Source organism: Poeciliopsis prolifica, unplaced genomic scaffold (assembly GCF_027474105.1).
Source record: "Poeciliopsis prolifica strain line A6 unplaced genomic scaffold, Auburn_PproV2 SCAFFOLD042, whole genome shotgun sequence".
Taxonomy (NCBI): domain Eukaryota; kingdom Metazoa; phylum Chordata; class Actinopteri; order Cyprinodontiformes; family Poeciliidae; genus Poeciliopsis; species Poeciliopsis prolifica.
In genome coordinates, this window is record NW_026562417.1 from 2,615,874 (window position 1) to 2,633,236 (window position 17,363).

The window sequence follows — 17,363 nt, forward strand, 5'->3', positions numbered from 1 at the left end:
CGATACCAGGATCTGCTGAATGAGAAAATGTCATGTTAAGCTAATTTGATAGAATATACCCATACCCAAGATACATTATGCAAACGTGAAATTACGACCCTGTTAGCCCTAATAGCCATTTTCATGCCAGAGCAACATTCCATTACCAGGAAGTTGTAGGTCAGAGTTATGGTTCAGTGGTAAAAGGCTGCTGTGTTATAACTGAGCTCACAGTGCTGCTGCAAGTGTAACGTCGAGACACTCTGCACCACTACACACACGCACACCTCCCATCACTCTCTTCTAACTCTGTTAGTCCAAATGCCATGTTAACGGAGTAGATGGTATAGATCTAACCACTCTGCCTTTTATAGTTCTGTGCTTTTGTGCCTGTGCGCTGATAATTAAGTGACAGAATCCAATGCCGTTGTGTGACAGATCACCATTTCCTTCTCTGATCAGACTTTCTAGGCCTTGTAAGACTCTAGAGAGCAGAGAGTTGAATAACCTTAATTGGACAATGTGCTTGTGGTGGTGAGTGTGAGTAGTGAAGGGTATCTGTCTGGCTGGCCATTAGCCTCTCCTAGCCCTTCTTTGGCCTTTATCAGTGCAATTTTAGCTTGGGAAAATAGGTCGGGAGTCCAAACATTTTCAAAAGCTTGTTAACACGGTCATTACAAGAGGCCTATCTTTATACAGGTGAAAACTATTACATCAGACACAGACAAGGGAAAAAATGCAAAGACAAACCCCAGCTTGACAAGAGAATTCCGTTCTTAGACCGGAACCCAGTTCCTCCATTATTATTATTATTCCTCCATTACTATTATTATTATCAACATCACAGTTCTGATCACAGATAATCCTTTAGAGTTCTTGGTTGGTCAAAGGATATGTCTTTGTCTAGTATTGCTGTTCAACTTTCACAAACTTTGTTGATTGCTCTTTCAAGGTTAGCCTTTATTTGTTCTGTTTTATATATTTTTTTCTTTTAAGCCAGTCTTCTCAGGAACTGTCTCTGGGCATGTCTTAGTTTAGGGGGTAGTAGATAGGTACACCTCTGTCTTCCTCAGCTGCCAGAATCTACTTTTGTTTGGCACTGAGCCACACATCAGCACAAGGTCCCTCTTATGGTATAATCTTAACAGCGTGGCGTGTGTACGCAGAAAAGCCTGTTTGAATAGCAACTTTATAAAGGTAGTGATTATGTACAGTTTTGGTGGTTAGTCAATAGCCATTTGTACTTTTGTATTATAAATGTTATGCCATAAAGGAGCAGTCTTTTAACAACCATTTAATAATGGCAATATATTCATACCTGCTTTAGTTTAGAGACATTTTTTTATCTGCTTTGACAACTGAGTATTTAATGTAATTGTCTGTAATTTACTTTAATTTGACGCCAATAAATTACATCTATCATTAGGTCCTTCAGAGTTATTTTGATCAGGGCTGTCATATTCCATAAATCAACAGCTTTAACAGTGATTCAAACAGAAAGCCAGTCACGGGTGGTAATATAAAGGATTCAACAAATACACATAAATTTCAGCATTTATCCAAGTCAGGTAAATGAAATGTAAAATTAATCGTTTTTACAAGTACAAAATGGGAGTTGGAACAAAAGAAAAAGACAAAGTGCAGTGTGAAAAGTGGCTAGGCAAAGATGTACATTTCCAGTCAAACTTTAACTGTTCACGTTTGATTCACCAAAAAGCCTATGTCTCTTGGCAAGCTGGGGTTTGTCTTTGCAATTTTTTCCTTGTCTGTGTCTGATGTAATAGTAGTTTCCCAGAATCCATACTTGCCGTATGTTCTACGGCAAGTATGGTTCTTTGGTGCAACCACTTTGTATGAATCATTAGTTTTCTCCTCCTTCTTTAGCTGGATTACAAGGCGGCGTGTGTTTCTTTGCTGATGACTGGGAATAGAAGTCCATTTGCTTTCACTTAGCTGCTTTGGGCTAATCGGAACTTGACCCTGGATTCAGGCCAGTTCATGGAACACTCGGGTATGTCTTCCCTGGAAGGAAAAACACAAAACAACAAAAAAACATAATCAAGCTCTAGACTCTGAGCCAAACCGTTGGATCTGGCGACTTCTGTTTCTACAATTTCTGTTTGTCCTAAGGCATGGAGCCAATAAGGGAAGTAGGAAGGAATTAGACGTTTTTGGCAACTCTGCAGCTCACTCTTTCCTCCTCAGTCTGGCATTCTACCACTGCTGCAAGGAAAGGAAAGTGTGCGGCAGTGGGGTGTTTGATCCATAATATTGTATCAGTGACAGAGCAGGACTTCAGCATACAAGAGCCTTCACATCTTATGTAAAGAAATGTAAAAGTACTCATTTGAGGGCAAATGCTGTACAAATTGCACACCCATCAGCTTAGTCGCTGCATACCTTATACCTCATCTTTTTTTCTACTTTGCTTTTCCACTGCTGCTCCACTGCCACCCCACCACAGAGTTCAGACAACAATTTTATGCCACTAAAATTGCTTGCTTGAGACTAATTACTGGCTTCCACTAGCTAATTTAAGAGAAACATTGTCATTTTGGGTTTTGCTACACAAGCAACAAAGTCATTATTGTGAGACATGTAAAAGATATTCAGAGGCTTGCTTGGACAGTACAGGAAGCAGTCTGAAAGCAAACAGCAGCTGTGTTTTTGAAATAGTGCTGTATGCAAAGAAAATGTCTCTTGCACTGTTGACCCCAATATACACATGGCTGAGTCAGTGCAATAACCTACCCTACCTCCAACACCACTCTGGGAATATATCAGGCATACCTGACTTTATTTGTATTCTTTTAGGTAACAGTAAATCTATTGCTAGTGCTAATGCCGATTGATGATAGGCTCCATTCTGTTTCCCATTCAATGCACGTCAAGGAATTATCAATTGAAATAAGTAAGGCACTGATGATCTGCATAGCTAACTGGAGTTTTTTTTATGATGACAGATAATAGTAGAACAGTTTGTTCTTGCACTGAGTGCATGCTAAAGGTAATGTCCCAGCCCAGAGCGGTTAATGAAACATAACATAACATGCGGTTTTCAACTTGGCTGATATATTTTACACAATCGATCTCAAGTTTTGTGGATCCAAAACCTGCAGATTGCTGTATGGTGTTCAAACTGTAGCTATGTTTGGTCTACCTTTATGGTTTAGTGTGGAGTAAAAAGTGGGACTGCTTAACAATGTGTTGTGTCCTGAGTGTATAGTGTATTACCTGTACGTGTTTCCACCAATTTGCTATTACCACAGTTGCACACATCTAATCAGTACATTTCTGTAACACTGCACCATTGGTGTCATTTATTTATCAGGGCATGGCCCTCAGCTTTATACCAATAATTACAAAGCTCGCAAAAAGGCTAATTAATGTGCAGACATGCTCCTCAGTGAAAGCAATTCCATGAGAAACATAAATCTGACAGCTGACAGTAAATCTCTGAGACTGTCAACAGCTGCTTATAACAACACTACAAACACTCTCAAAGAACTATTAAGTATCCAGATGGAGCTCTGAAACAGTTCTTATAGCAATCCATAAATCTCTCAGCTCGAGTTTACCATACAGAAAATCACTGAGTAGAACCGCTAATTACCGTACAATATGAGGGTATACTGTGTAATCAGGACTGTAACAAGAAAATCCAAAGGTCATTCATTTAACAAAGCTGTGATTCAGTACAGTTACGCTACACTGTGCAAAAAATATTTAGTCAAAATTAAAACTGGCCACATAAGACATTTAGCTTTAAGAACGTGCTTAGACATTCTGACATATTGCCGCTATTGTTACAAGTAAAGCGTTCTAATATGTCAAATACTCTTTCTCTGTCACAAATGAAACATGTTTTCCATTCATTTTTTTACCAACTCAAAATAGCTTGGATATTTAAATCATTTAAGCGTGTTCATAAAATGATGTAATCCACTGTACAGTGGAACCATTTCTCTTAATCCTTGTGTTGTCTTGCTGGTCAAAAGTGACCCACCAGCATGTTTAGCTGGAGAAAAAATACCCCAAACCATCTTTTTCCGACTTGAAATTTTATTACTTTTCCTAAATTGACCCCGTCATTAGAAAAAGTGATACTTTGTTTTTCTTTATATTTCCATGTGGGCTGTACACCCTAAAATGTCTTATGGGTCATTTTGGAACCGTTAAAAGTAAAAGTATTTAAACATCAGAAAAATAGAGTTCAAAGGCCACACACAAACTTTCCCTAACACATACACACATACACACCCCCCACACACACCTGCAACATCTTAATCTCATGGGGATGTTCTTCATCTTGTGTTGAACATCCCTTATAATTATGAGATGTTGATGTTGAACAATTCAACATCAACATTAGAACTGATGTTAAAAAATTAAATAAAAAATGAATTAAATTGAGTTTAATTGATAAATATTAGATTGTTTCATCATGCAAAATAGATTTTGGATTTAAAATTAAATGAATCAGCTTTATTTCGGGACTTTTGTTAGGGCGGCTCATTTTTGACCCCTAAGACAAGGGCAGTAAACAGAATGTTAGGATTGCATGAGGTTTAATCCTTGACCTGAGTTTTTTGGTAGGAAAAATGTTGAACTTCATGTAAGTTGGAGGTCCGACCCAAAGAATTAAGATTCCAGATTCAAGGATCTTCCTCTGTAGAGTTGTGGCGCTCCTCTGCATTGAACGTCGTCAGAGGATGTTTCAACAGTCTCTTGAGCACCGTTCTCTGTGCAGGTTTTCTTGGCAAATCCCACAAGTAGAAGAGCCAAGTGAAGACAAGAGAAATCCCTGGAGGATTTATTTATACCTTCTGCCCGAGAAACACTTTTGGATCCCCTTCACTGACCTGGAGAACACATATATCTATACACAGATACAAATATTGCTTGGCAACTTGGGGCCCAGTGGCCAAAGGAACATTGACATATGACGAGAAGAAGCTGGATTCAAACCTACAACATTTCAACTGGAGGACAACACACATAAACCGCCCAATCTCACTTTGCCCTCATCATTATTACGTGTGACAAACTCATAAGCTCTTTAGTGTTGAAATTAGAAACTTTTCCAATCTCAGGGAAGCAACATCCTCTGCTTTGTGCTGTTTGTTTCCTCTATTATTCTCTGCGTGTGTGGCGCATACAGATAAATTCCACACTTGTTCCTCCAGTATCGTGATGGAATCTGGCTGAGTGAGCAGAAGACAATAAAAAACAGAAGCCTAAGACACTCATAGACTCTTATTTAGATGAATAGATCATGGTCCTGTCCTTTCACCACGGCTGTCTAAATGAGGTTTTACACTTACCTGCTAATGAAAAGCTTGCTTACATTTTAGGAATTCTTATGTAAAGTAATTTTCTTTCTTTTTTTGATGGATCGCCATTGCTTTTTTGACAGTCATGAGCTGTGGAGAAATGTCTAATATTGCCGTTGTCTTCACAAATCCCAGATTAGACAGACAAAAGGAGCATCAGTCATGTCTTAGGAGGCATTTGGCTGTTTCAACTTGAGTCAACAGAACGCCAAGTCAAAAGATTTGTGTCAAAAGACAGAAACTCCTTCTGCCAACACCTTCTAGTCACGCACAAACAAGATTGTGGGCATGGAGTTCACTCCAACGCAGCCATAATGAAGCTGCATTGTGGGTCAGACTCTTCAAATGACTCCATGCTGCTTCCTTTTTTCCTCACCTGTTTGCTTTGAAAATGTTTGTTGACTCTATAGTTTACAAGACGGTGAAGGCATCCTTAACAAGCTTGTACTGTTGGATAGGCGTTAAACACACAGATGTACAGTTAGTTTAGCCAGCGGCGGTTTATGTTTACATTGTGTTCTAGTGCAGTTTAGAGGCACTACTTATGTTGGCTTGAGTGTGTACTGTATGTATGCAAGTTTACAGTCTTTTATTTATAGTAGCAGTTTCCCATCTGGTTGTGCTGGCAGCGTGCCACCTTCCAGAGGTATAGCTGAAGGCAGAATGCTAGCTCTTTATTTTCTTCTTCTTTAATCAGGCGCCGTTCTCAGACGACATAAAAGGAACCATTATATGAGCCTCAATGCTGAGGGCCAGACAACACAACCTCAGAACAGCCACAGATGACACCAGTATGTGTTTGTCAGATGAGAAAACAACACCCTTTTTTTGATTTACCCTAAAATTAAGTACTTAAGTCACTACTTACTCGGTGGATGCAGACCTTTTTTCCCTTGGGCTAAAGATAAAAAGTTAAGACATGTGACTTCAGTTGATTTTATGAGCTTTGGTGTCTTTCTCGTACTCACCTTCATTGGTGACCTGTCCAGGATGTACCCCACAAGATTGCCCATTGACCACTAGGAGTAGGTGTGCTGACTCCATTATGTTTTGTTTAAGTTTCCAATTTTATATTGTAGGTGTGGTTGCGAAGCCTTGTTGCCACCTAGTGGACATCGTTTGTATGGTTTGTTTTGTCAGTTGAGTAGAGCTCATCCAGTGATACGCACAGTGTTACCGACTGCTCAGACACGTTTGTCCCTTGGACACCATTTGTCTGTCAGTTTTTCATTTTTTGTCATAACAATATTGTGTTATATTTCATTAGCGGTTGGCGCTGTGTTGTGAGCTGTTTGGAAGTCATTTGTTTGTTGTGGTCTGGTTGTTTTTTGTATCTTGTCTGCGATTGATGTGAACTTTTGTGTTTTGTTACAGTTTTACAAAAAGAAAAAAGGAGAGAAAAAATAAAACAAAGCAGAGTTGCAAAATAAAACAAGGACTGGATTATTTTCGACTCAACGACCTTTTAAGTGTAAGCTAGCTGTCTAGCTTTGTATCAGTGACACATAGTGAGGGCAGCATAGTAGGCATCTTCAACCTTGTAATCCTTCAATAATTAAGTGTGTGTGGAGGATTGATGGACAGATTTAACACTTAGATTAGGGAGACAGGCATGTTCTGGGAACAGGTTCAGGTGGATGGACCTGGTGGAGCCTTACCCACTGAATCTCCCTCAGAGAACCTCACAGAGCAAAATTGAGCCCCCTTCAGGGCGGGCCCACCAGCTGAAAGGAGGAAACATTAAGATAATCTTTCTCTATATTTTGGCTTGACTCATGTTTTGTGATGTGCTCGTGAGATGTTCCACACTGAGGCTAGTGAGCTCTGATGGTTTGGTTATCTGTTCAGCCTCCTAGACTCATACCGTGAGCAGGTTTTTTAGGCCTGGACATTTGGTTGGAGACCCAGAACTCGCTGGACTTGTAAGGTGATCCCAGAGTTTGTGGACTTGGGGAAACACCTGGAAGGAGTCTCTTCAGTGAGGGCTCCATTAATTTCCCTTTGGGTGTTCCAGTATTTATGATCCGATCTTGTAAAAACATGGATGGATAGAAAGAACACTTCTACACACACTTTTGTTATGAATGATACAAAACTTCAAAATAAGAACATCGAAGGTATCTGTGTAATTGGCCTGTACATTATTAGTACTGATTATCTCCTGATCTCTCATTCGCTTGGCATTTCCTCCAGTGGAATTTTTAAAAATCTACTTTTTAGAAGCTGTTTTAAATCGTCTTGGAACGGTGTTACAAATGAAGCATGAAATGATTTACAAAAAAAGCCATAATAATTCCGCTCAGAGTCTACTCAGAACTTTCATGGAGATCATTATTAAAGTATTAGTGACACGTTAGGATATCAGGAGTCATATTTGGAAAGCACAGACATTAGAGCTTAGACATTGTCTCATGAAAAGCAACTCTTGTCCCTAAACTTAAACTGATAAAGATTCTTTCCAACATCTTACCTCGTTTAGTTGGATAATTGTTCAAATGTGCAGCAACATTTGAAATGTTGATTGTATGTCGAACTCAGAAGTGTTTGCGTGTACACAAGCTGGAGAGATAATCTGACTTGTGGTGAGGCAATGTAAATAGTCCTGTTAGGGGTTGGAGTGCTGGCTCCATGCTGCTCTGCCTCTCCGCTGACTGTCAGACTGAAGTATCCGTACAGGAGCCAGTGGTGGAGAAAGTACTCAAAAAATGTACTTAAGTAAAAGTACAAATACACAGACAAAAACGTACTCTAGTAAAAGTACCACATTAACATTTTTACGTGAGTAAAAGTAAAAAAGTACTGGCTTTCAAAAATACTTAAGTATTAAAAGTAAAGGTATTTGCAGAATGCATTACCTAATCGCTAATACAATATATTTAATTTGAATACATAAGAAATGTGCCATTTTAATGAACAATACCATGAATAAAGCATGCTGATGAAGCACTTCACATTTTAACTGGAAAAAAAGCACAATGCGACTTGGGTGTAACGAGTAACGCGGCGGTTTTGTAGAAATGTTGTGAAGTAGAAAGTGCAGATACTTACTATAAAATGTCGTGGAGTAAAAGTCGAAAGTATCCATTATTAAATCTACTTATGTAAAGTACAGATACACAAAAATTGTACTTAAGTAGAGTAACGAATTGCACCACCTTTTGCTGCAATTCCTGCACAACTGTCTGCTCTGTTAATCTGCACCTCTTTTGAGGGAAGAGGCAAGACTTTTAAGGTATGTTTCTAAAAACAGAAATTTAATATCAAGTTGTATTTTCTTACCAGCTCAATGGTGTCGTGAAACATCCCTGGCTTTACCATTAAATTATGAAATACTTCTTTCAACAGTAAATAGGCACATTTAGTTTTCACTTTTCACCACCTCAAACAGTTACTTTTTGTTATTTTGTACAAGGAGCTTTGTGTGAAACCTGTAATTACAGGCATGTATGTATTTGGAGCTATTGTTCTGGCATTCTGCTAATATCTTGCTTTCAGCAAAGGCTGTGCCACTTTCCCTCTCCGGGCTTTGTTTGGTGATTTAATTGAATTTCCATTGGCTCTGTGTTTCCTTTTGGAAAGACTTGCTGTTATGTTGCAATTGAATTTGCGGTTGCCGTCCTCTTGTCTTTTCAGAATTATGAATGCCATTTCTTTGGGATAAGAAATGCCTCGCTTGCTTCTGGACGCAACCGCAGCTTTGACATAACATGACTGAAAGTGACTTGTGTGGTACGTGATCTGACTCAGACATGCCTGATTGTTGAAAGCAACCATGGCTGCCACTCAGACACAACACCGGCATGATCGCTTGCGCAGCATAATACATGAACTGGTCCCTGTTATCACCGGAGCTTAACTCTCATCCGCCACTCCACGTTTGAGCTCGCCATCTCTGGTCTCGCCGTTTTCCTACATCCCTCCCACACAACTGCGGTCTCGCTCCGAATTTAGTGCATTTCCACGACCCCTCTGTTGTTTATTGTTTTTTTTTTTTTTTTGAGGGAAGAGATATATCCAGCTTTTTATTATTTCCAGCTGTGAAATCCGAGTCTCAGAGAGGACTCTGTTTTTCACGGGTGGATAAAATGTTAAATTTTAGGATGGTTATTGGACGACTGGAGCAAATCACCAGGGAACGGGGTGTGATGGTTGTTGATGGGAATGATTTGTACAAACTCAGTTACATGGAGTCATTTGTCTTTTTTTGTGTGTTTTGGCACGTGCATGAGTGAGGTCCTATATTTCCAATAGTTTAAGCTCTTTAATACTGGTCGTCTGCTGAGTGTTTGTCTCTTATATAAATGTGCACCAGTATGAGATTTGTGGTTGTTTTATCTGCCTGAATTTATTACTCTGGATACATATTTATTTGTTTTTGCCATCACGCAGATGGTTAAGTAAATAGATACTGCTAATTTGCATGTAGCACACACACATTCTCTGCTCAGTATTTGCAGATTCTTCTGTGGACCAAGAACATTTTTTTTATATTGTATTAATCTCTTTTTTATTGTTTATTTTATGCCAAGAATATCTAAAATACTTTTAAAAAAATTTTACTTAAGAAGCTGAAATATCAAAGCACAATTCTACTTAGCACGGTATTGGCTGGCATTTGCAAAGCAGCCAATCCAGGAGCTGCTTTCATTTCCTTGCTGCTGATTGGCTGCACTCTGAGGAAGAGCTAATACACTTTCCATTGTGTGTATTAATCCATTTTAAGTTATATTTTGTCTTTGAACTACTACTACAAAAAAAAAAGAATAAAAATTCAAACTTCAGCTGATGAGCGCTGAGCCACTGACTTTAAATTTAGATCTAACCTCTGACCTCTCACCCACATGATGTTACAGGATTGGTTCACTCCATCAGGTGACATGAGTGAGGGGATTTCAATAGTATAACTTAAGAGGAGAATAAAGCAGCACAGAGAGAATAGAAATAATATAAAAGAGCAAGAGAATGAGTGAGACAGAATGTGAATGCACATTAGAGCCGTCCGATATTAAACCCAATAAAACATGCACGATTAAAAAGCCTCATTGGATGAATGCGTTTGAAGACTGTGGGCCACGCTGGATAAAATTAACCACCAGGAGTGAAACGTTGAGTAGAAAGCGAGTGAATTGTGCGCAAGCCATGCTGGACTCCAAATCTTCTTGAACTGGTGGAACAGGAAGAGCTTGAATTGTCCCAGTCGAGCACTGGGGAAATCCTGCCGCCTCAGTTGAACCACATACCTCCTTTGATTCATTGTTAGCTGTTAGCTGGCTACAGCACGGCTTAGAGAGGGATCCTGGATGCCTTGCTTATTTTTAATTAGCCAAAGTTCCACTTAATGTCTTGTTTATAACTACAGCCAGGAAGCAGGGCATTTTTCAAATTCCACTTCCCCACAAATGTGCTGACTCCCTGTCGGAAATCTCAAAAAAAAAGAAAGAAAGAAAAAAAAAAAACGACTCCAAAGAACAGTTTAGGTTGCTGCAAAATGAAATGAATGATTCAGTATGTGCTTAGAGTAGACACTGGGTACATTCATCATGCATTAAACTAAGAATAGTCTGACATGAAGACACCAGGGGTAACATGCTTAGACCAGCATGACTTGAGACACCAGCTGTTTCCTTTACAAATGCAAACAAAAGTTGTTTTTTTATGTTCTACTAATGTTAAAAAAAACAACCCACAATTTAGTGACTGCAGTGTTTCAGTTCAATATGAAATAGCATGTGAATACACACATAAAGCCATTAAAAAGTGACTAGATGCTGTGGACTAAACTGGCGCCTGATGTGCTCCGGTTGTACACGGCTGCGCTCCTCATGCGTTCGGCCCTCTTTATGTCGAGGCGCCTTTCTGTTGTGCGTGTGCCCGCTTGTTTTATTTTCCACGTCGCTCGACATGTGGCCGACTGATAACATTATGGCAGAGCCAGGTGCGTGGGCCTCCCGGGAGGGCGGGTTACGGCTGCGTGTGTTGGGTGTGTGTCTGTGTGTGTGTTTGTGTGGACGGTGGGAGTCGTATTTGGGGTTCGACCCTCCTTATCTCCCAACACCCCAACGTGTTTGTTTTCACAGTCACAGTATAGCATCAGGCTGACGTCATGTGACCCCAGGCAGTGTCTTTTATATGAAGCACAAACACATTCATCATCAGCCAGTGCCGGTTTCCAAATCATACACCCCTTCCACTGCGGCAGATAATAAACACATGGCAATACTAATGCTGCTGCCTCTCTAAATGAATTTAATACCACAGGACTTATTTCTCATCATCAACAACTTCATCAAACAACAAATGTAAAAAAAAAAGCCATTGGTTAGTCAACTGTTGTTCAGTAAAGCAGATCAAAGATACATTTGTCTTCAGTTTCATACAAAACAAGAATTTCAAAGTCAGGCAATGTTAAGAAATTTAAAAACACTTTATTTGAAAGGGTGTTCATACGACTAATATGACACTGTCATAAATGTGACATAACTCCTCATATGAACATGAACAAGTCTTTATGAAGGTTTATGATGCAGAAATCATATTATGATGCAGGCATCATAAACCTTCAAAGTGTCATTTGGCAAATAATGACACTTCTAAGGCAACGTTGCTTTAAAAGTTGCCTTAAAAGTTCATTAAAAGTGCCAACTTTGCATTATTTGGTAAATTTATACACTTGAATGAGTGTATAACCTTAATAAATAAGGTTTGTACACTTAGTATTGTCCTCTAATTCAGGTCAAAGGTGGTTTGTTTTGAAAAGCAAGCAATAGGCTGTTATTATTCTTATGGACTTAACACACAAAAGAGACAACATCGCTCCCTCTCAATTCATTTCCTATGGACATTGCTCAATTAGGTAACAATTAGGTGACCGGCAATATTCGAGCAAATTTTGCTCTTATTCTTGTCAACATGACACAAGAAAGTCGAAAAATGTTCAACGTATTTGTCACTGGAACCAGTCAGTGATGGCTCCATCGACTGGCCAATGAGCTGAAAGCATACACACGTCTTCAACCAGTTGAAGCATGCAGATTGAGATTATTGTAATTTGTTAAAGTATAATTAGAAGCTTTTAAACCAACTAAATGTTTCAATTTAGGTAAAAATTGAATTGTTAGCTTCTATTTGGGGTTTTCTATATTTTTTACGTCTGAATCCAGAGGACTAAGTGCTTCACCAGTCGTGAACCTCGCCACACATCACTGCTCTGAACGAAGCTGGCAGACACCCTTAAGCTTTAATTGCTATCAGTATTCTTTTGCTTAATATTGCTATTGCCTAATGTAGAAAATTCCCATGTTTAATTAGTGAGCTATGAATATGTAACCAGAAACTCATAAGCAACAAAGTGATGCAAGGAGGCGAAAGAAAACCATCTGAACCATTCGCACGTTTTATGTGCATGCACACACATGCAGGGTGCATGCACACACATTTCCAGTAATTATTCCAGTATTTTTTTTTAATAGTGCAAGTTTACAACACATCCCATCTAAGCAAAGTTTGCAGCTTTAACTAAAGTCTCTCTCTATATTATGCTAGTGGGATCCAGCGTCATTCATTTCAGACCAGCTCGTTTTAGAACAAGTTGATCCAGTAGACAGATTGAATCAAATTCCTAATAATTTCCGTAAAATATCCATGTCGGAACACCACTTCAACTTAATCCCTTATTTTGAGCAAGAACTGGGGGACAGTGGAGAGGAATAACTCCATTTAAGACTTCTATTTGATCCTAATATAAAACATTCATGTTTCATATAAGCTGTCAAAAAGGAGGAAGAGCAACAAAGTAAATAACTGGGCATTAGAAGTGTCGTAATCACAAGCTGAAAAGTTTCTCTTTTTTTGTACTGAAAACTGGTTGAGTGACATTGTACTTTCAGTATGTGCCTTGCATGCCAGTTTGTTTCCCACTTCTTTTTTTTTTTTAAGATTTTACAATTTTCCTCATTCTTACATTTGAGTTGAGTGTCTGTGTTATTCTTATAAAGAAAAATTAAGCAAAATCTTTAAAGAAAACTATCAGGTTTGAGCTGTAGCGCGATCTGAAATATCAGTTTTTATGCTTCACTGGTCGCGTCATTGTTGTAACTTTAGGCCCCGAAACTCAAATCTGCTCAATGGAACAAGGAAGTCCAGGAAAAAAAAAAAAAACATGTAGGTTTTGTTAAGACTGACCCAACATGAGCATAGTTTGTCTCATTGTTTTGACTTGACAAGTGCTGAGTAATTCCCATCAAAATATATATGTTTCATTTCCTTTCATCATCAATGTTTCCCTTCCTAATTCAGCCATGACCCAATTGGCTCTGGCACTACTTTAAGAGAAGTGGTTTGCCCTTGTAGCCAAACGTGAGGTTGCCGACCTGCTTGGCTCGGTTCGTGTGGATAAAAGGTAACCTGGGATTGAATATTGACTTTGGAACCTTTGCTGCTGTTAAATGAGGAGCTTGCACAACTGTATTACACCAGAAGTTCCTTTACCCTCACGTCCGTCCAACACAAAGACATTTCCTCTACACCCCGGTGAAAAATTGGGCGCCTTCCGAGCTTTCAAAGCCTCACTAGAGTTTAGGTGTAAGTTTGTTTCAGCTCATTTAACCAGAACCTTATAAGACACAGGTGTCCCAACAGTTCCAGGCTGTGCTGGGAAAGCTGGAGTCTGCCCAAATAGGCTCCTGTTCCTGCAACTGAGCAGGAGCCCAGACTGGACTCGTGCCAGTCTTTCGCGTGGTGTTCTGTTGTTTTAGACCTGTCACGATAGCCCCTGGTGCGTGATTGAAAACATGTCGAACTTGCCGGTTCTATTCTGGGCGGAGGGAGGCCGAGGCCCTGGCAAAACACTGAGCCCCCATGAAGCAGAGCGGCAGAGGAAGCGGCCAAATGAAATATGTAATGAGGCCATTCTTAACAGGTTCCCTGAGAGGAACGTTTCATCCCAATATTTGATCGTTCTATTTGCGTGGGTTAAGTGTAGGCCTTGCTTCAGAAATGAGAAGGCAATGTATAAGGCGTGGGTTTGTTGAGGAAAAGTTCCAGTGTTGTGAGTTTTAGGGAAATATTGGGCCTGCATATTCTTTTCCTTTTTTTTTTTTTTTTTTTTTTAATGCTCCTTTTATTGGACAATCCCATCTTTAAACGTTCCAGTTGCCATGACTCCACACTGTGCCCCTCTGATTCCTGGACTTCCCTCAGCTTCTCTAACCGGAACCAGATGCAACCTTTCCATATAAAACTCTACTTATGAGGGATTCCTTAGGAAAGAAAAAAATAAGCAAAAACAAGATGCATGTCATATTCCATGGTTTTAATAGAGTCCAAATGGGCCATACACAGGCCATATGGTTGTGGTCTTTTCAGACGTATATTTGAAGGGAATCCACTCTAATCTTTTCGTCTTATGAGAAAAATGGTTGAAAGAGAAAAAAAATCATTATTAAACGTAAAAGAAAACTTAATTTAGGAGTTCGTTTTCAGAATCTTACACTTTCTGTCATGATTGTGATGGTGCAAAGTTTTCAGCTAAGCTACTTCATCCTCATTATTCTCAACTTCCCCACCTAATTATAGGCGACCCACCTCAGTCTCTATCTTCACCTCCAAACTACGCATTTTAAAATCATACGTTTTGGAACTTGTGCTGATTAAAAATGCAGGTTTGGTGAATCATTTGAAACCCATCTTCTTCTTTTTTTTTAAATTTTTTATTACATAAAGATATATACTTAGCTTGACATCAGAGCGAACTCTGCCAATTCTGTCTTTTACTCCCCACATAAAAATAGTTTAGGCATTAAAGTTAATCATGAACATTAGTTCTGCTATTGCTAAAGTACTTTGCAACATTTAGCAGGACCTAATGCTAGCATGCTAACTTAAATTCACATCAAATCTGCCTTTGAAAAAATTCAACCTGACAGCATCAATTATTTTGACATCGTGAGTTACAAGTTCTATGACGTCTCTAGGTTTTAGATGGTATCTTTTAATATTGTTCCTGTGTTTGTTGTATGAACTAATGTTACTGGGAAAAAAAGACAACCTGAGCAGAGGACACACTTCAAAATAAGAGCATGACTATAGACATATAACTAGTTGAAGGATTTTTAACCGTTGACCAAAATTTCAAACTTTTTATGCAGAAAAAAACTTTACTTTGGCGTTTTCAAAATGAGCAGAAATATTTTCTATAACTGACGCGTCACACCTCGCATCATTTTTTACCTGAACGTTTTTATTCTAGCACCCAGATCTGAAAAGCTTTACTTTAACGAAGCTCTCCAACGACATGACGCGGCCCCCACCTCGTTTTCACTGCATTGTTGATGTGTGAGATCTTAGTTTTCAGCCACTTTCAGCATTTTGTTTGTAGACTTAAGAAGCCTAATCTGCTCTGATCGCATCAAACCACCTTCTTCCACCCCTACTGCAAACTTTGCTCAACTAATTAGCTGGCTCCTGAATGTCAGAGCACCGTAGCATGGTTAAAGGAACCAGACACAAATGCATGCTGCGCTGTTTGGCTTTTTGTGTGAAGCAGATTAAAACCTTGCAGTACTTTGCGTTGGCTTATCACATAAACTTCCATCAAAAGCCACAAAAGTTGGTGGTTGTAGCATGAAAAATGCAAAACAGTTCAACAGACATAAATACTTCCGACAATATAAGGCATACATACACATTCTTGTCATTCTTTCTGTTACTCTCCCACCTTTTTTTTTTTTTTTTGTAGAATAGAGTTCACACACACACTGTGTGATCCGTTTCTCCAGATAGTGGCTGTTGTACCTTTCAGAGGAGTTTAGCCCCTTGATGCACCCTCCCTGCCCTCCTCGCTCTGCTGTCTCTGACTTGGTGGTGCACTTCTGACAGGGCGAGGAGGGAAGGGGAGGGAGCTCTGCTGCATGTGGGAGGAGAGGGAGGAGGAAGAGCGCAGGAGGAAGGAGAAGCCCTTTCAGTTTCTGGGAGTTGTGCTCGCTGAAGGCCACAGAATGAGAGCAGTTGCTTTCCTCTCACTCCAACAGGCAACTGCAGGTTTTCTGTAGCTCTGGCTCCCTCAGATTTTCTCTGATTTTTTTTTTTTTTTTTAACTTCCTTTCTCCCATCACCACCGCTCTTAATTTTATTGGCCTGGAAGTACAATGCCTGTAGTTGGTGTGGCTTCCAAGCTGAGGCAACCATCTGTGGTGGGCTCCAAGCCGGTGCACACTGCCCTCCCCATCCCCAGCGCCGTCCGAGCGGGAGCCTCGCAGGGCTTCATGGCCCGGCAGCGGGACCTCGGCCCGGGCGACGGCACCCCGCCACTCAACTGCCAGCTGTCGGTCAGGTCCGAGTGCCAGCAGGAGAGGAGGCCGGCGGGAGGAAGGGCCAGAGCAGAGAGCGAGGAGAGCAAGATCTGCAAGGTAAGTGGAGGGCTTGTGCATCGGCCGGCAGCGCAGGTGTCAGGCTGTCAGCTCCCTCTGGGCTGCAGCAGGTGTCTGTCTTCCTCTGTAGCAAATCTCTTTTTTTTGCACAGCGGTGAGTCATTTGTGCTGCACTGGAATGTTGTCACATCATCAACTCAGAGGGGAAAGTAGATGAGTGATGAATCACTGACCGTGTCCTGACTCTCTCTTTGCCCTGTCTGCGTTGTTTACGGGGTAGAATGGAAGTTAAACTCCTTTTTTTTATGAAGGAAACTCTAAAGACCTTTCTATCTACAGTGCCAGGACAGTTTTTATAGATTTCCAAACATTTCCAAAGCAAGTTTTTACTACATTGTGTGTTCCAGATTAACGGACTTTCTTCCCTTTTCCAATGTACTTGGCTGACTTTCGAAGACTGCAGCTGAGGAGTTAAGTTGGTCTACAGAGTGGAGGGAGTAGAATTCAAACCTCCCCGCCAAATGCCTCCAGCAACCCACTGGCCCGTCCCACTTACCGAGCTGTAGAGTACAAACTGAAGCTTTCCTGTTTGTTTTCCCTCCACCTGCCCACCAGCCATCGCTTCTTTCTGTTTACACACAAATAAACTAGAAAGAAGCCCAAATGTACCTTTTCAATCTGCATT

The 17,363-nt window shown here is 40.1% G+C and overlaps 1 protein-coding gene across 15 annotated transcripts in view; it reads left to right on the plus strand.

The window, feature by feature from the left end:
* nav3 (neuron navigator 3) overlaps positions 1-17,363 on the plus strand; it is a 321,262-nt gene that overhangs the window by 149,945 nt on the left and 153,954 nt on the right. For 6 of the 15 annotated variants that reach the window (XM_055055454.1, XM_055055451.1, XM_055055453.1 and 3 more), the window contains exon 1: positions 16,213-16,717. The exons of 2 other annotated variants lie outside the window; for them this stretch is intronic. In XM_055055454.1, coding sequence (XP_054911429.1) covers positions 16,457-16,717 — 261 coding nt within the window. In that variant the 5' untranslated portion in view covers positions 16,213-16,456. Of the gene's footprint in view, positions 1-16,210; positions 16,718-17,363 lie in introns of those variants that run through there. 7 more of the 15 variants (XM_055055447.1, XM_055055450.1, XM_055055452.1 and 4 more) reach the window with 2 other exon arrangements.